Here is a 20,243-nt window from a genome sequence, read left to right on the forward strand (position 1 = left end):
TCTAGAGCATCTATCATGATATGTTCCAGAAAAATGCTAAAAAGGGTAGGAGAGAGTTTGCAGCCCTGTTGTACTCCTACAGTAGTACGGAACCAGGCACCAACGGCACCATTGAATAATACTGCACGGCTGGCCTTTTCGTATAAATTTTTAGTTATGTCAATGAGTTTACTTTTGACGTTAAATTGCTTCATTGTTGCCCACAGTGCTGCGTGCCAAACTCTGTCGAAAGCCTTTTTAAAATCAATAAAAACGAGGTACATGTCTTGCTGATGTAAATTATATTTCTGACAGAGTACAGATAGGTTGAAAATCTATTCAGTGGTACTCCTACCTGATCGAAAACCAGCTTGTTCTTCAGAAATAATCTTCACGGCCTGGAGTGATAGTCTGTTCAGTATGATTTTCAGCATCACCTTACTAGGGTGGCTAAGCTGATAGCCCTGTAATTTTCACATAACTGTAGGTTTCCTTTTTAGGAAGCGTTATAATTAGTGAAATTAATTCAGCTGAAGAGAGTTCAGTGTTTACTTGTCTACACAAGGCCTATATATCACCCCCATGCCACCAATCTGAAGGTTAAACCATTTCCAAGTATAATGAAAAATACCATACCAATAAACCATTATGTACACACACACACACACACACACACACACTTACAGGCAGCATTGCTTCAGCCCATTCTCCATGACCTCTTTGAAGAAGCTTGATTCGTTCTAAATCATAACAAACTTGAACAAGGTCACCCACTTGAAACTGTGAAGTACCTCCTTCTGCACCTTGAGCAGCATCTCCACTTCGGACAACATTAGCTTTGGTGAGAACAGCTGGATTAAATGTCCATCTAGAAAACAATGTATTTCAAATTAATGATCTTTTCCTTTTCTTCATGAATATAAAAATTTGGGGGCCACATTTAAAAGGTTACTTGATGCCTTAAGTTAAGCTTTTGTGCCCAGAAATGTTTGTGACTGGCCCTAGGGCTTAGCTGCTGTATATAATTTCTCCCATAAATTTTCACTTAAGTTTACCAGCAGGTGGTTGTTTGGGTAATCTTCTGAGAGATACACCTGAGGCAATCAGAAGGATCCCAGGGTTGGTTCTTGTACCCTGAGGGAAAAAGCTACCACCACATAATTGCAGCTGTGTGGTGACTAGGTTTTGCTTTGTTGCGGGAAGACCATTGCCTAGGGCAGGGATTAGTGGCTGAGAGTCTGGCATGCCTGTCAAAACACCAGCAGGAAAAGAAAGGACCCAGGAGAACTGGTAAGGATGAATAGCCCTGGCAAAAATTGTTAGGCAAGGAGGGAGCTTGAGACCTAACTACAGGATTCTGTTTTCTCAGAGACAGAGTTGGACCAATAGGAAAACATTATTTCAAATAGATATATGGCCTGCAGCAAAACATTTGCTTGAACTGATTTGATTTATACTGTGCATTGTAGTGATCTGTATGCACTTGGTTCTTGTTATGCTAGGTTATCACCAGTTAGAACAACAGCACATGACTAAGACAAATGTGCATCCAGAACTCTTTTTCAGACAGTCAATCCAATTGTGTCTGGTACCACAATCCCAGTAAACCAAAAGTAAATTTTGTAATTAAACTGTTGCTTAAAAGATTACTGTGGTATAGAACGCATTTGTTCTCAAATCAAGTACCTAATATTTCTGACCACTATAAAATTCTCTCTACATTCACTTTTGTTTCAGAAATACTGAGATATATCTTATTTTGGAGAAATACAAAGTTTACAAATACATATTTGTATAAGAAACCCCCTACATTTCAATGAACTAGTTATAGATTGGTTTTAATATCACACAGATATCACCCAAAAAATCATGAGACTGGAAGACTTATACCATTTCTCCCTACAACTAAATGGTTTGTGTAAGAAACCACTGCATTAAAGCAGAGGTAACTTATTAAAAACAAGATGCAAATAAATAGCTAGTGTAACAATGTAACTAAACAAACATACTCAGGTTGAGAAACATAAGTGAACACTTTCAGCTACACGTGATTCTTCTTTGGCTTCTACTATATTAGCAGACTGTGAAGGCAATGCATGCTCACATATCAGAAAAGCAACATCCTCTAGAAATCTTAGCCATCAATGATCAGAACCACAAATACCTCACACTCTTTTGTAAGAACAGCTGCTTCAGAAAGTGAGAACATCTCGGTCACCTTTTGGGTTTGAACAGGCACAAACCTATTAATCTTTATTGCTTTGTTTCAAATATAAAAACTGAACAGGTATGTTTTTATAGCATAGCTGCTCTGTTGAAATTACCTGGACTCTTAATTTGTTCTCCAGTGGTCACATCTGGCAACATGTATTGCAAATGAATCAAGACATTGTCACCTGTGGCTTCATGCTTACTGCATAGACCTCTAATATTTATATCATGAAGTAATCATTTTAATTTAGGGAATTAATAACTTTAATACCATTACCCAACAGACAACACAGAAATAAAAACTAAAGGGATTTTTAAAAAAGCCATCATATAGTAAACAAATACTTTTAAAGGCAAATTAAAGGTGAGAAAATGGCAAATCTCTTTCCCATAAAAACCTCTCAAACATGCTATCAAAGGTTTTTAACTTTGGGCTTCGGTAGATGAGAACCCCTTATTACACTAGCCAGGAAGAAGACAAAAGCTTTTATTTGGATGACAGCATGTAGTGAGAACTAGAGGAGGGTACAAAAAATTACAGGTCCTGAAACTTGTGAAATTAAAGGAAGTTGTCATTGGAAATGTTTGAGAATATGTAACAAACCTGTTGCCGCTTGGATACTGTACTACTATGTCATGATCTTCATCAATACCACAAACTGTGCCAGTGGTAGTTAAGGTCTCAAACATGCCATCAGTCCATCCCCCATGACCATGCTGCAAAGACTGTACAATTTCTAAATCAAGGTCAATGTTTACCAGATCGCCAATCTGCAACCCACCAGGATTTCTGTTACCATTTTGCTCACCTGAAATAGAATGAAAAAACCAGGAACACTGAACACCCAAATCAAAATTTGTAAGCACAATAAAGGCAACTTAAAGAAGAAATCTAAAATCTGTCAAGTGCACAGTTTTAAAGATCTTCTGTGTCACACATTCTCTTCCCTCTTAGAGATTAACATATATTGTTGTCATGAATGAATGCCTGTAAAGAGTTAAACCCAGAGAGTGGGTTCTCTGTTGGCAAGCAGACAGGTGAACCAATGGGAAGAGATGGGAGAAGGAGTGCGTGTGTGGCCAGATGAGAAAAGGCCAAAAGAAGATTTGGGCATATAGATGTATAAACAGAAAGGAAAGGTCAGATGCGATCAGGTTATTTTTATTTTGGGTTTGGTTCAGGACTTTTTAGGCTGGCTGATATATGCCCCCATACACTGTAACTTTTAAACTGGATCCCAGGGAACTAATTCTCTGTGCTTCAGCCTATTTTTTAGCTGCTATAAAGCCAGCAACTAACGATGCTTTATCATGTAAATCTTTTGTTAATAAATCACCTTTAAAAAAAAGGGGGGGGTGGGCAATGATTTAATTTCTGTGTCCTAGAGAAGGACCTGTGGCTATGTATGCCTAAGACTGGAAGGTCAGATCTCAGACTGCAGCTTTAGTTTCTTTGTTTTCAAGCTCTCTCCAAAGGGAGGGCTAAAAGCTTGGGGTTACCCCACAGGAAGACATCCCAAGTGTGTCTTCCTGAGTTTTAAAAAGGGGTTTCTCACTTGGGTGCTTGCAGCTATCCCCCGGGGTCAGGGAACCTGTGATCTTGGGAAGCTTTTAAGCAAAAGCTTATTGAGCCAGAGTATTTCTATTGTTTCTTGCAGGCCCCCCCACACCTCCTGCACTCAGATGGTCAGAATGGGCATCAGGCTTGACAGCTGTCTACTATATATAATGAGGAATTTCTGCACCAAACTTTCAGACATTACCTTCAAACTCACCTACACCTCAAAAACCAACACATAGCCTGCAATTTTTGTAATAAAATACACCCATAAATCACCACATAGCTCACATACTAGAGTGGTGAGTGCAGTTTGAGAACTCATCTGGAACAGCTCATGTCACATAAAATAAGGCAGCACAAGTAATTATAGGTATGTAGTTAGAAGTTTGAATGCTAAGGACCTGATGTTTATTATTAACTCTGCAATATGGTATTAAAATGACATTTAAACCATTCTACAACAGTATGCAGTTATCTTTTGCTATTAAAAGAAAAATATACAGGATGATCACATGCAAGTCAGAAACACTAACTAGTGACCCAACTTAAACAACTTCCAAGCTACATATCTGGTATATTGTTTGGCATCAAACATACCTACAAACTTTTAAAACATACCAGTTAAGATACCAATTATCACTAAAAAATTGCGTGTGTGTGTGTGTATATATATATAATTGGAGATAGACATCTCCTAGAGCTAGAAGGGACCTTAGGAGGTCATCTTAGTCCAGTCCCCAGCCCTCTTGGCAAGACCAATTACCATCCCTGATGTCTATTTCCCCCACTCCCTAAATGGCCTCCTCCAGGATTGGACTCACAACCAAGGGTTAGCAGGCCAACACTCAATCCACTGAGCTATCCCTCCCTGCACTGCTTAACCATAGTAACACACAGAAATGCTGCCATTCATATCTTGTTTATTAGGTGCACCTACACAAAGACTGTTTATTTACTTTGGCTCATTTCTCATACTTAAAGTCCAATTTTGACACGGAAACATTTCTATTTACTTCAAACTATTTCTTTCATTCTTTGACTCACCTAGCACAGGACAGTGGTCCCTGTAGAAAGAGCCTCCTTTGGCATCCTGAACACATTTCAAGTCAGACTAAAGAAAGATATTTACAAAATGTTAGTTTTAAGAGAGTGAACCTGCAGGTTCACATAAATCAGTGAAATCATAACAAAGAGGTTGAAAAGCTCATACATACAAAAATAAATGCACTGTGCCAAGTCTGAAAGGAAAGAAAATTTCAACTCGCTTCCAAAATTTTAACATCTATTTCTACTACCTAATGCTTTAAGAAAGGGCTGGGAATTGATAGGATTTGGTAAGTTTTATCCAGTATTAGTAAATGTTCGAAATTTAATTGCAAATTAACACTTTTAGAATCTGATAAACTATAATGACCACGAGTTCTCAAATTCATAATTGCTACTAGAATTGCAAAGAGAAGCTTGAAACTGCTTCACGTTACCTTTCTCTTAAAAAAATCAATACAAGGAGAAGAACACCACAAAATTAACACCACAGAATTTAAAAGTGTCTGAATAATATACTGGACATTCTAGACTTGCCTGTGCAGCATCAGCTTGAGTATGGGTTTTCACTATTAACATTATAAAGCCCATACGTTTTTGTTTTTGAGAAATTCATGACACTCATTTTAACTTAATATGGAGTAAAAGTTGAATTTTAACTTCTGAGTCCTGAAGAATATTTGAAGAAGTTATAAAATAGCTGTTTTTAATTAAAAAAAAAATCACAGAACAAAAAGATATTTTGGTTGCTTTCAGAATTCTGTATTTAACTAAAAGCAGATTTTTTCCTTTAAGAAGCTCCACTGCCTATTTCTTCAAAGGGGTCTGTCCTATAATATGGAAAAAAATTACATGTGAAGAACAGCTATCATATAAAACCCAATAAAAGTTCTCATGATTTCCCCTTCGTTTAGGTTCCGCGCATCTCATAATCCAAATTGCTACCATCTGGTGTTACTCTTTAGGGAACACAATTCCCATCAGCCAAAAGGTCATTGAGGGAATGGCAAGAGAAAACTGACTGGGCAATGCAATTCACACTATAGAAATGGAGAAGAGAGAACAAAAGAACAGGTGGTGGAAGAGATATAAACTAAATGTGCTTTCACAAAGCTCTTATTCCAGTCTCCCACTTCCCTAGGCGTCTTGTAATTTGCCTATCCTCCTCTACCAAGAGATGAGATGAGATCCCTTCATGCCCCTCCTAATCCTTAGGTTAGTTACAAATATAATACTTACAACCCTTTAAACACACAATACTATCTCTTAGCCACTAATGTCTCTAAGAGCTACAAAAAGTATGATGCAAACCCTTCTCTCAAATCAATTCTCAGCTTCTTACACTATGGAGTAAAACTCTTACTATGGAGTATGCTACTATTTAATAACACTATACATACACATGCAGGCGAACAGTTGTCACTATGAGTTTTAAAACCACACCAACTTTTGCAATGCTGCAGCGTCTGTGATATAGTACCAGTATAAATGAAAAGTATACTGCCAGTACAGACTATTAGTACTGCACTGCAAGACTTGATTTTACATCAAGATCTCGTTCACTTTACCAGGATTTTACATAGTAAATACACAAATTAGTCAGGTTCATACCTTTGTGTTCACTGCACACTATAAAATGTAATAAATATTGGTCAGTATCTTAAGGAATGGGGTATTCTACTTGAGGAAGTACAACCAGTTGGCTTAGCCAATATGCAAGGCATATTCTTGGAAAGAGAAAAACATGTAACATACATGAATTCTAAGTAAGCAAATCCTCATATTGTATTAGATTACTGAAATTCTCTCCATATTCTGTAAACATTACAAGAGATATATACGGTCAAAGCCAACAGAACTGTTATCTTCCCTCTTCTGTACATTATGCTTATCCAGTACTTTCCAAAATTCTAACCCTCCTTTTGCTCAAGCACTTTTTCTGATAGCCATGATAAAAATACTGATACTCCACGCACCAAAGAGCACTTAGTAGCTATCGTTTTTTTCCCCTTGAAGTAGAAACTTCAGTAATTCTGTAACACTGATTTACACACACACACACACAACCAACATATTCTAGTCTTAATTTAATCTTAATGGACACACAATTTGGTGGAAGTAGTAACAATGGTCAGCCAAACATTACCTCACTATAGTTACATTCATGACATGAAATCATGCCAATAATTAATACTGACACTAAACTGTAGAAAGATGGCTATTTAAAAACAAGAAAGCACACTGATCATTCCATGTCAAATATGACACCAGAAACAAAAGTGTGCAAAAATAACTGCCAAAATAATTATAAATAATGCCTGCTGTACCAAGAGAGACTGAAAATATTGGGACTGTTTCGTGAAAAGATGTAAGTACAATGAGTAATGAATGATATGGAGAAGGTACATCAGACACCCAAGTGATCATGGTATCTTAAGTGATGTCACTTTCTGCAATTTGTAATGTGGACAGGGCCATTTGCTGCATTCAGTGTTGAAGCCTCAGTTCTGTTTCCATTCACAGTAATAACTGATAAACACAAACACTATGATATAATGGGCTTGTCTACACTACCACCCTCCTTCGCAGGAAGGATGGTAATTAGGGTGTTGGGAGTTTACTAATGAAGTGCTGTGCTGCATACTTCCCCCCCTACCCCCCCATGGCAACTTCGAAGTTTTAAACTTAGAAGTACCTGCCTGCATCTAGCTGCAGCTCACCTGCCAGTACTTTGAAGTGCCTTTACTCCTCAAAATTTTGAGGAGGGACTTCAAAGTTGCACCAGCACTTTGACGTATCAGCAGGTGAGACGCAGCCAAACGCAAGCTGGTGCTTCAAAGTTTAAAACTTGGAAGTTGCTGTGGGGGTGCGTGGAATCTGCTTAATGAAGTCCTGCATATGAAGCACAGCACTTCATTAGTAAACTCCCAACACCCTAATTACCATCCTTCCATTGAAGGAGGGTGGTAGTGTAGACTAGCCCAAATAGTAAGGAACTTATTTATATCAAGATAAATTTTAAATGTATAGTGTCAAAATGTATAGTATCAAAAATAAAATGTCAATACTGAAAATTAAAGTAGTTATAAAAATGCTACTTTTTAAACTGAATCTTCTTTTTAAAAATGGGTTAACTATTCTTTATTAAATGGCTGACTAAATATCTTTTTCAAATGGATAACCAAATATTAAAAGATTTCATATTATCTATTTAGCTCATATTCTAAGAATATTAATAATTTCTCCAATTATATTCTCCTTTGAGAATTTAAACCTGTTTCATCTATTAAGAGGTATATTCAGACTAATATCAGATGGAATTTGCTTGCGATAAAAAGTGACAAGTGTTATAGTTTGATTTTGTTCTAAATTAAACTAGACTTTATCCTATAACTGCAACCATTGTGCAAAATTTACTGTTTTTACAAAATGTGATTTGCCACTCTGTTAAATTTGATCATTGTTACAGGAATATGACCAAAGGACATTCTAATGCAAGTCAGTATCTCTCTCCTCTTTTTATATATATGTGTGTATATATACACACACACACGGGCATGCGTGCACAAGAAAAAACACCAATGATGCAATAATATGTTCATTAATAAGCCTCAGCTGTCGACAATCAAGGAAAGTTTTCCTTGGCCCAAACTATGGTCAGGGAATATAAAAAAGAAATTAAGAAAGTCTCATGACCAATTCAAACCCACCATCCTGTGGCCCTGTTATACTCTGAAAGTGATGAAATCAAAAAGAGAAACTTTGTGCTAAATTCTAAAATACAATAGCAGAAAAAATAAAGGCTTAAAACTACATGAAAATGTTTTGAGTGTTCTTTGCAGGGAAAATTAAATGACAGCTGAACAACCTGCAGTGTTCTAACCCAGACACTTAGCATTACAGTGATTTTCAAAAAACAAATTCCGAGGCATTTAAAAAAAAAAAAAAAAAAGAGAGACACATAGGGTCTTCTTAGGATGTTTAAATATAAATACATCTATTTTACCAATCCTTATTAAAGTAAAACATTAATGCAGGGAGAAAAATTGCATTTGCAAATGTAAACAGCTGTTATATTCACACAGAAGTCAGCTCTAAATTTGCACTGATGTTTAATAAACTCCCAGATCAGACTTCCTTCCTAATGCATATTCATGATCTGGGCAGCTGTACACACAATGAACTGATTACCAGCATGCAAACAGACAGAAGGATATCATAAAAGGAGGAGAACAAAAGCACAGTATAAGCTATTTTTACTACCCCTACTCCCTCCAAGTATTTTATCCTTTGTGTTTGCTTTAGTCCTTACCATGCCTTCGAAGCCAACTCTGTAAAGATTTTTTGCACCATTGTCCCATAAAACATATGCTGCACTGTGTGGGCTTGATGCACTCCAATCCTGAATTTCAGTTACCTATTGAGATTTAAAAGAGAAAAATGAATAACAGTAATTTAGCAACCTGTTTTGAACTTCATCCACCACTTCTACCTATAGTTAAAAGCCACACACAGAATGATGTATTGAATTTTTTTTTAAACCAGAAGTCCAGGTCCCCTAATTCCATTTTATCATTTTCTATCCACAATACTCCATCACCTTATATAATGCTGTCCCTATGAAGTAAACATCCAGGCTGACACATATATTTTTAAAGTAAGCGGATTTAAAAATGGCAGAAAAGTACAAAATGAAATTAACTAGTTTACAATGCTTTTACAAGTCCTAACTTTAAAAAATTACCCTTGACTTATACCAAAATGGCAACACATTTATTCTCACCACTTTAACAACTAAAAATGTTTTTTGTTTTAAATTTGTTTGGTTGCATTGGGGTGCTGAGTATGCAGGTATGTAGTCTGTATTATATGAGTCAATTTTTAATTTCAGTCCCAGTCTTTACATACCAGAATAGAGGGGGAATGAAGATGAAGACTGGGTGTCTATTTTTCCTTTGAATTTCTGAAATACTGATGCCATGTAATAAATTCAACCCTGAGGAGACATCCATAAGGCACAAGAATCTTTGTCAATGCACTGTGTTCACTGTCATCTTTCCTTCAATGCTTATCCAAAAGTCTCTCCCACTATTTGCTATCTCCCTCTTAGTCTAGTCCCCTATTCTGAACATACTTGTTCACATGCTTACTTTAAAACAATAAAAAAACCAAGTTGGTCTAGTTAAGTGAACAAATATTTGCACAAGAAGGATCTAAAGTGGGTGAGTGCCTCAGTGCAGTAATAGCACCTTTGCTTTGTAACATGCCAAAGTCATACATGATGCTATGTAATTCAGTCACCCATCTCCAGATATGCTACCATGGCTATACCACTTATGATTAAAACCACTAAATAAAAGAAAAATTTCTATTTTCAGGTTTCATGGGGGAAACAGTGAAAATGCTATTCAGTAAATAATTAAATTTCCATTTATTGTTTTACATATCTTGGCATAGATCTTTCCTAGATCATTGATAGAATTAGTATGTTTAAATAAATATGAAAATAATTGGTAAACAAACATTGTCAGGAAGATAGTCTCAAAATGCATTATCTGAAATGACGTAAATTGTTTTAAAAATTGGATCTGAAGTCTGTTATTTCCCCCTAGTAATCACTGGATACCCAAATGGCTAATTCCAGATTGTACATACAGTAAATCCTAAAGATAAGAGCAACCAAGTTGTGCATTTCTCAAGTTAACGCAACTGCCGTCCCAACAGGAGTGGTTTCCCAGTCCCCAGAGTGGCAGCTTGACTCCTGGCTTTCCCCTCTGCTTGCAGATCTGGGAAACTGAGCAAGGCAGTAAGTCATGGTTAGTTTCCCTGGCTCCAAGGAGTGAAGGGGAGAGCCAGGAGCCAGTCTGTCCCTGGTTCCCGGATCCCCTAAGCAGCAGGGAGCTGGGAACCACGCAACAGCCTGGTCCCCGGCTCCCTGCCACTTGCAGGACCCAGGAAACTGACCAGCAGTATGCTTGCCAGTTCCCCGGCTCCCCTCAATTTGCACAAAAATCTGAGTTACATGGAGGTTAAAGGAATGCAACCTCCACGTAGCTCAAAGGTTTACTGTAGATTCTTCATGACATGAAAATACAAGGTAACTATGCTTGCATAGAAAAAAAAATATTTTATTGAAATTACACTTAGTAAAATAAATTTAATTCAATGCATCAATTTACTGAAACAATAAGTTATTTTCATTTTCTATAATCTCCCTTATTCATGTTAATGAATTTACATTATGTCTTACTTCCTGTTTAAAATCCATAGTTTTATCATGTTCTTCTGGGCATAACTAATTCTCCAGCATATTTTCCACAGTTGCTGTTTCCTAGAGCTAAAATTTGTCACCAGAACTGCATCTTATTTTTTTATCGAGTTCTAACATGCTGAAGAGATCTTTATTCCAATACATTAGGCTAGCACATAAAACTATTTCATGAATGGGTTAGCAATCTAGAACCTGTAACTAAAGAACTCACAGAACTGACTAAAATCTCAGAAAGCCAAACGCAAAGGGCTTGTCAACACTTGCTCCCAACTTTGAAGGGGGAGTGTTAACCAGGGCAAAGGGAGGTTACTAATGAAGTGCTACGGTGAATACGCAGCACTTCATTAGGCTACTTCTCCCTCATGGAAATTTCAAAGTGCCGGCCTGCGTGTAGTCTTGGGCACTTCAAAGTGCCAGCAGATACATGCATGCTGGCACTTCGAACTTTGATGCTTCTAAGTTTCCGTGTGGGCGAAGTAGCCTAATGAAGTGCTGCATATTCACCATAGCACTTCATTAGTAATCTCCCGTCACTCTGATTAACGTTCCCCCTTCAAAGTTGGGGGCAAGTGTACACCCAGCCAAATAAAACATGAAGAGCCCCTAAAATAACAGATCACGAAGTCTAAACCCAGTAAGTAAGCAAGCACGTACATTTTAAAATAAGCTCTTTAGCCCATGAAGTACAGAACAACTTGGTTTGTCTGACAGCAGTTAAGAGAACGCAAAATCCCCTGCTGCCAAAGTTGATTGAGTGTGCATACCTAATAACGTTAGTTTTTATATTAGCTTCTTGGTCTTAAAGCTGACTCAGAATCTCTATTTTTATGAGCAACAAGAAGTCCTGTGGCACCTTATAGTCCATCAGATACTTTGGAGCATAAGCTTTCGTGGGCAAAGACCTGCTTCGTCAGATGCATCTATTTTTATGATCATCCCAAAAAACAAGGGAATTCAGGTCATCTGTCTGCAAGCCTCATATTTTCATTTTTGATAATTTAAGCTCACAACATACCCAAGCAATATAAAGGTTACCCATTTTAAAACACTTTAGAGGTAAATAATGTGGTGTTTTGGAAGTTTATAGCCAAGTAATCTAGATACCTGTTACCCATAAGTAATCCCATAAGTAATATGTAATGTACTTTCTTGTTTAAGTAATTTATTTTTACCTTCCCTCTACGTCCATTGCCCCCATCTTGATCTTCCCACTGCCAATCAACTCCTCGTACCACCCTGGCACCTGCAAAGATTCCTCTTGCTGTAATTTTCTTTGATTTACGACGAGACTCCAACAGCACCCTAAAGTTAAAAATCAAATGACAAGTTAATAAAAACTACACAAAAGAGGCCCCAAAATGGAGCATTTAACCAACATTTAATATTATAGAACAGTAAAAGATCCTGCCAAGTGAAAAGGACTAAAAAATGCTGGGTAATTGACAACTTTCAAAATTGTATCGAAAACTCAGCATTCTGAAAATTCACATTGGCCGCGTCTATACTAGCCCCTTCCTTTCGGAAGGGGCATGATAATGAGCACAGTGGGAAGATGCTAATGAGGCATTTCCATGAATATGGCATGCCTTATTAGCATAATGGTGGCTACGCGCAAATCGAAAGCACCACTTTCAAATCGTGCGCCATCCATGTAGACGGGAGCCTTCTGAAAGCACACCCCCCGCCCCCAGACTTCAAAAGCCCCTTCTTCCTAAAACCAAATAGGAAGAAGGGGCTTTCAAAGTCTGTGGGGTTCTTTCGAAAGGCCTCTGTCTACATAGGTGGCGCTTTCTAATTGCACACAGCTGCCATTATGCTAATGAAGCGCTGCATATTCATGACAGCCTCTCATTAGCATCTTCCCAACTCACTCATTACCATACCCCTTCTAAAAGGAAGGGGCTAGTGTGGACATAGCCATGGTGAAAAGCTCTTCTTTCTATATATGCATTTTATGTTTTTGCACTCAATATTTTAAGTAACATTAAGATTATTCCTTATGCCTCCAAGGTTTCTAGCAGCATCATACTGCCAAAAATAAAATGTATTAACACTGACATATGGGTATTATCAACGATTGTTAAAGTCAGTAAAGCAGCATGAAAACAGATTTCTAAACAATGTATTTTTGCCCCTCATTGCCAGCTGTAAGCAAATTTCAGTGTCTGCGTAAATCTGTATTTTCCCTTCAATCTCTATCCTCTTTTAACTCTGGTAGTTATTGTGACACCGTGGTATCCCTGTATTCACTACCTTCCTATCATCATGATATATTTTGTACAAAGTATGCCTTGTGAGGTATCATTCTAAAAGCCTCAATGTGCCAAATGTCAATATCCTGTTGGATTAAAAACTACATTGAGACAAATCAATGATTTAAAAAAAGGAAAATCTTGACTTTTCTATTTAATCTGATTTTATTTTTAAAAAGTCAACAAAATATTCAATTTCTCAAAAAAAGTTTACAATTAAATCTCATCACAAACATGCTACACCTACACTTACAGACTCGTAAAACTGAATTTGGCTCTATTCCGTCCAACCTAATTACTAGTTCTTGCTTCTTGAAAATGCTGGGATTTCAACTGCAGACTAAAATAATGTGCAAATACAAAAGCTGGATAGGACTATTTTTCTTCTGTGCTTATGTGGGAGTGGACCTTGGCCAAGCATGGTAGAGGAATGTGTTAAGACAGTGCCCCCACTTCACTCTCACGTATCCCCATCCTGTCCAGACAGCCTCACCCCAGCCCATCACACACCCCAACACACCCATCCCCAGCCTGCTCCCGAGTTCCCTCCTCCCCACACCTCCCGAGCCCACTCCTGCACCTTCCCTGCCATCCAGACCCTGCAATCCCAGTCTGCTCCTGCACCCAACCTCCCTCCCAAACTCTGCACCACATCCCCAGCCTGCTCCCCAACAGCCCCCTCCCACACATTGAACCCCTTATTTTTACCCACCCCACCTCCCAGAGCCCGAGGCCCCCAGAAAACTTAACCTGATCTCGGAAAGCCCTGAACTTTGTTCTGGAGATGCCTCAGTCAGGAGCCATGTCAATGAGGGAGGGTTTGTTTTGGGGGTTTTTTTGCTTGTGTGTGTGGCCTTCAAATGATTATTCTGTGGCTCAGTGGCCCCTGACCCAAAAAAAGGTTCCCTACCTGTCCAGTAATATGTGCCTGTGACACAACAGAAAATGGGTTGCATACCTTTCAGCAACAATACCTAAGGAAGTGCCCACAAAACAGAATATTTAGATGTGGCAATGAAAACTACAATAAACTGTGAACAAAAATTTAACTATTATGTGTGCAGTTTTGTCAGAAAGTTGCAAACATGATAAAGATGAAAAGTTAGTTAGAAGAAGAAATGGAAGTATGCTCTTTAATATATGGTTGCAGTATGTATTTAATTGATCTTTTAGCCAAAAACTTAAGTACATCCTTTCAAGAATAAAAAATGTAATAAATAAAACATAAGTGCTAGTGTGTTTGTGTGCATATTTTAGCTCTGTTTCTAATGTACTACTCCTGCAACTGTAGCTTGACGCAGGTAATGAATACTCTATGTCCTACTTCCCAAATTAATCAAAATCAAGCTATCTAAAAAAACTACACAATATCCTCCTGAAAATTGTAAAATGCTGTACTGAGTTGTGTTTTTAATTATCAGATTTGCACCACTGGGAAATGTGATTTAAATCAATGATTTTTTTTCCTTGATGATTTACACACTTACAATTTGGCATGAGGCTGTTATTCCAAAAGCTATCTCCCTTGTTTTCATACCAGAGCTCATTTGACAATTTTTTTTCTCCCTATTGCATATTTTGGAATCTTTCTCTCGGTATTTCTAACTTGTCTTCCATGACAAAGAGGTTAAGAGACTTGTCTAAGGCTGCAAAATAAATCTGTGGCAAAACCAACAACAGAATCTATGTTTTGAACAAATGTGTTATACTGCCAAATTTAGAGAAAACCAAATTAGCAATTAGAAAATGTATTTATCTACAATAAATTATTTACTCTATATAAACACAGGAAAAACACACACATATTACCTCTCACTTCCTGGTGTAGTTATTCTGTAAAAACGATGCCTCAAGTGATGTTTGTCCCCATGATAACAAACTGTGCATAAGTCATAATTTGTGCATTCAGCACATTTCCATCTAATGCCAATGATCGGTTGCTGACGACAAGTATCACACATAGTTCCGTCATGCTTGATACCTATAAAACAAGAATGTAACACAAATATGATTTTTAAAAATACTACTTAGATCTGTATTGCACACCAACATGAAGTTAAATATAGTATGAAAATATATCTGAGCAAGCAGGATTCAGAAGTAGCATCCATATCAGCCCATGCTGATCAAATTATGGATGCGGGGGGGAAGATATTTGGCTGTGCCACAAACATGGGATGTGCCTGATATGGGACTGTTTCTCATAAAACCATACAGAAAACAGAATCACCAGGCAGAGTGCCTGGGGGGGACCTCACCCCAGCCTGGGACTGCCCCAACCCTAAGCTTCCCAAACCCCAGGCACCCTTAGGGAGGCCGGGGTGCGGCCTGAAGCTCTCCCACTCCTGATTTTTAAGGGGACACTGCTGACTGTTCCCCCTTCTTAGGGAGCCTGGGGAAAGTGCACAGTTTGCTACATTTCTCATTCTGGCTGGGGAACACAGGGGGTAGATGAACCTGGACCCACCTCAGCCAAGGGACATGACTCAAAGGCACCAAATGCCTTATTTCCTACTTGAGGTCTCAATGGAGTGATGCTGCCCGCTCTACAAGCAAAAAGATTCATTTTCACTTTTTTGCAACATATTTAATCACTACCTATTCTTCCTCTTATGTCATCCCAGGGCCTACCACAAAGGGACATGGACGAAAATAACTTCAGCTATGGAATTTTTATGGGACATTTATGGAATTACAGTTATCAGCGTTTTCAGAATTAATGTAGAAGAAATATAACTAAAACATATGATGTTATGGTGAATCTCAAACTCCTTGGCAATCCACAATTTTTCTCTTTGATCAACTCAAGCTGTCAGTAGATCAATAAAACATTTTTTATTGTTTACTTAAATGAAAATGAAGTTTTAACAAATGAAATTTTAAAATATTTAAGACAGGGCTTGACAATTAAAATAAGTTTAAATGCATGTAAAAAGTGATTCTTGAAGTTGGATATTTTTAACTAAGTGTGCAAAATTTTAATTCAATAAATCATTTGTAGTAATTATGGGCATATTCAAAGCAGAAACTCACTTTTTAACTGACCGATCACAGATTAGTCAGTGATATTTTTGGATAACTCTTGCCTTATAAATTTTGAGATTTTTGTAATTGAGATTTATGAATGTTTCATGTGTTTGTACAAACACAAGTGTGAAAGAATACTGCTAAATAGCAAACCTGTAAAATCTAAACAAGTAACCATATGACAGTGAAATATCATGATGATTGGAAATACAGCTAACACAAAAACACTTCTTAGGACAGTGTTTCTCACCCAGGAGTATGCTTACCCGGGGCGGGGGCGGGGGGGTACATGCAGGTCTTCCAAGGGGGTACATAGACTCATCTAGACATTTGCCTATATTTACAACAGGCTACATAAAAAATTAGTAAAATCAGTACAATATAAAAGTTCATTCAGACAATAACTTGTTTCTACTGTTTCATATATCTTATGCTAAAATGTAAATAAAATATTTCTATTCCAATTTATTTATTTGATAATAAGATGGTAGAAAGTGAGCAAGTTTTCAGTGGTGGTCTTGTGATATTTCTGCATGTTTTTGTAAGTAAGTAGTTTTTAAGTGAGGTGTTAACTCAGCAGTACACAAAACATGCAACTCCTGAAAATGGTACAGTAATCTGGAAAGGTTGAACAGCACTAGTTTCAAAACCTCAGATTACCTTATGACCACATTTCTCAACCAGTGGGGTACGCAAGTTTGGGGTACTCTGTTTTGGAAAAAGGGGTATTTTGTTTTAAAAAAAGGTAAAGAAACACTGCACCAACGAAACCAGTTGGGGTGCACATTTGTTCTTTGACATTTGAACACCTAATTGGTCACAATCAGAATTCATACCAGGACATGCAGGGTGGATAAAAATCAACAAATTTTGATTCATATTGGTTTTTGATTTTTTTTTTAAATTATCAATGAAATACTTTCACATTTAAAAATAAGAGTTAATTAAATCTCATTACAGATATACTATACACACACGTACAGTCTCATAAAAATAAAATAATGGGTCTAGTTTGTCCAACATAAATACTAGTTCTTTCTTCTTAAATGGTCTGGGACTTTCAATTTCTGCTTCTCAGCAGACTAAAAAAGTTACATGTAAAAGGATGGATGGTGGATCGGATTTTTTTTTCTGTGCTTATGCGGTCACACAGCTTTGTGAAGCACAGTAAAGTAAGCTAAGACAATGTCTTAAAGACAGAGAGACAACATAAAAAGGAAGAGTAGAGAAAATGGAAAGAAAAGAAAAAGTGAACACATTATACAGCACACACACACAGCTTCCTATATTCTCCCACGCCTTTGCCACAGAAAAACTGTCATGTCTTCTGGGCAGAAATTAAAACTGCTCACAAATTATAGTAAACTCACAAAAACTGAAAAACAGCAACAAAAATTATGAAAAACTCAGAAGGCACTTGAAGCCCATGAAAGCTTGTGCCCAAATAAAATTGTTAGTCTGAAGTCGCTACAGGATTCCTTATTGTTATTACAGTGGCAAAGAAATATCAAACACATGAGATAGCTTCCTCTTGATGATATTCCTGTGAAGCCTACAAACTGGATCAGGAACAAATGGCATTCAAGATGCTAGTCCTGCTGACACATAAGCACGTGTTTAATTTCAAAGACACCTGCAGGGGCACTGACTTGACTAGGACTATCATCTGAGTGAAGTTAAGCACAAGCATAACATCTGCAAAATAAGGATCCATGACTGAAACATACAGACTCACTTTTCTAGTTGTTTGTGTAATAATTCATGAAAGATTTTCAGCTTACATTCCTAAACCCTATGCTTCCTGAACAGCCAGTACAGTCCTAGAACACCAAAAGGGCACCTATAAGAACCGTGCCCCATTGAGAATCATTGGCAACCATCTGAAGTGCTCAGTAGGTCTAAAATTTTCTGCCTGTTGCACATCTGTATTTAAATAAACTCTGCTTTTCTGTATTTTTGGAAATCAGCTAAGGAAATTAACAAACATAAGTTTTCTACATTATTCTTCTTCGTGTATACAATTTGGACACTGAGCAGAATGCAAATATAAAACGTGAAATAAAAACACTAGGAACTCCAGTAAATCTGACCAACCATACCCTTCCTCTAATCCTGTTAAGTAGAAGATGCACAAATTTTAACAAAAAAAACTAAGATCCCTGGGATTTTCCTCTTTCTAAAAGTTTCAAATAAAAATGGGATTTTTGGTTGCTTAAACATTTAAGTATTTAAACACCAAAATTGCCACGCAGAGTTGGTGAACATACTAGTTAACCATACAGCTCACTGTCCAAATTGAATGAGTTCAAAGTATAAACAGCTTTCGTAGTTTTTTTAAAAAAATGTCATGCCAGTGTTAACATTTTGTGGCCAAACTGATATTAAATATTCAGGGAAAGACCTTTTTTTTTTTATTAGAGCATGAATTTAGCGCTAACAAAGAGCTGCTGCTGCCAGACATCTTGCAGCCCTCCACACAAACTCACCAAACTTTTTTGAATGATGCCTTTAGAATAAAGAGTAAAGAGAAAAAAAAAACAACCTTGGATCGCCACCGTCTTCCTCCAGGCACACCCATTCCTGCAGAACGGCTCCCTATCGTGCAATGCTTTATCTAATCAAGATTTAAATACCCATAACAGACAGCCAGGTTACCTCCCCTACAGCGACACCCAGACTACAGCGACCGGCAGCTAAACAAGAGGGGGAAGGCGGTAGAAACCGCTGGACCAGTCCCCAGCGCACACGCTGTCACCGAGGCGCCCGGCCCATCCTGGCCACTGCCCAGAGAGCGAGGAGGAGAAAAGTGCCACCCCCGCCCCCACTTACCGGTGGGCGCGCTATCCAGGATGCGCAGATCGTAGGCTCCGGAACAGCGGTAATTGGCCGCGGTGCCGTTGTCCCAGACCACCACCACCTCCTCGGGGCTCTCGAAGCTGCGCACGGTGCCCACGTGCCCCTCGCCGCCGTCCTGCTTCCCCCACTTCCAGTCGGGGCCTCGCACCACCCGGGCCCCGACCCCCTCCACCATCACGCGGTTGTTCCGGGCGCTGCTCATGCCGGGGCCGCCCCGGACGCGCGGGCCCAGCGAGAGGCCCGGACGCGGGGGGCGTCTCCGCTGGGGCTGCACTGGGGGAAGGGAGCGGGACGGCTCGGCTCGGCCGCTGGCTCCGCAGAGCAGCGGGGGAGGATGCGGCGCAGGCTCTGCCTACGGTCGCCACCGGCGCCGTCTATACGTCCTGGGGCCGCCTCATCCGCTCCATCCGGGCATCTCGGCGACCGGCAACCGGAGGGACGTGGAGACAACGAAACTACCACCTCCGCCGCCGCCGCCTCATCCTGCGGCCAGGAATGCACACAGCGCGTGCGCGGCCGGCCGCGGCTCGTTGCGCGTGCGCAGTGGAGGACCCTGAGCGTGAAAGGAGAACGAGACCACGCCGGAAAAGGCGGTTCTTCAGCGCCACCTAGGGAGGGGAGTCGAACGTTGCACACGGGCACCCCCCTTCCTCCACGCACCTCCTCGCTGCAGTCCACTGGCGGCTTCGGCACTAGGGCAGCTGGTGTCTGTGGGAGGGGAGGGGTAGGTAGGAACTACGGGGGGGGGCGCCCAAAAGGCCTGGATGGGGACATACTGGGGCACCCATTTAGCACTTAAAATGCTGCGGGGGGAGGTGCACCTTTCGGATGGTACCAAGACATCTCTGGGCACCACCCCAACCCTTATGACTGCTCTCTGCTCTTCAGTTCCACACATGCCGTACTGATGTTTGTCCATCTTAAATAATGTTTTCCCTTTCCAATATGAAATCATATTGTGATTGACAGAAGGCATAACTGAAAGAAGCCTGGCTGATGTTATTTCATTGTTCTTGTCTATCCTTACAAGGACGTGCTGAGT

General features: G+C 39.1%; 1 protein-coding gene across 3 annotated transcripts in view; it reads right to left on the reverse strand.

The window, feature by feature from the left end:
* Window positions 1-19,864, reverse strand: part of MIB1 (MIB E3 ubiquitin protein ligase 1) — a 101,723-nt gene extending 81,859 nt beyond the window's left edge. The window contains exons 1-7 of one of the 3 annotated variants that reach the window (XM_074987339.1): window positions 19,175-19,850; window positions 15,128-15,299; window positions 12,239-12,368; window positions 9,108-9,212; window positions 4,796-4,862; window positions 2,795-2,999; window positions 664-847 (exon numbers count right to left, since the gene is read on the reverse strand). In XM_074987339.1, the coding sequence (XP_074843440.1) occupies window positions 664-847; window positions 2,795-2,999; window positions 4,796-4,862; window positions 9,108-9,212; window positions 12,239-12,368; window positions 15,128-15,299; window positions 19,175-19,403 (1,092 nt within the window). In that variant the 5' untranslated portion in view covers window positions 19,404-19,850. Of the gene's footprint in view, window positions 1-663; window positions 848-2,794; window positions 3,000-4,795; window positions 4,863-9,107; window positions 9,213-12,238; window positions 12,369-15,127; window positions 15,300-15,785; window positions 15,865-19,174 lie in introns of those variants that run through there. The other 2 variants (XM_074987341.1, XM_074987340.1) reach the window with 2 other exon arrangements.
* Between the last annotated feature and the right edge of the window lie 379 nt (window positions 19,865-20,243).

This window comes from Carettochelys insculpta, chromosome 2 (assembly GCF_033958435.1).
Source record: "Carettochelys insculpta isolate YL-2023 chromosome 2, ASM3395843v1, whole genome shotgun sequence".
Classification (NCBI taxonomy): domain Eukaryota; kingdom Metazoa; phylum Chordata; order Testudines; family Carettochelyidae; genus Carettochelys; species Carettochelys insculpta.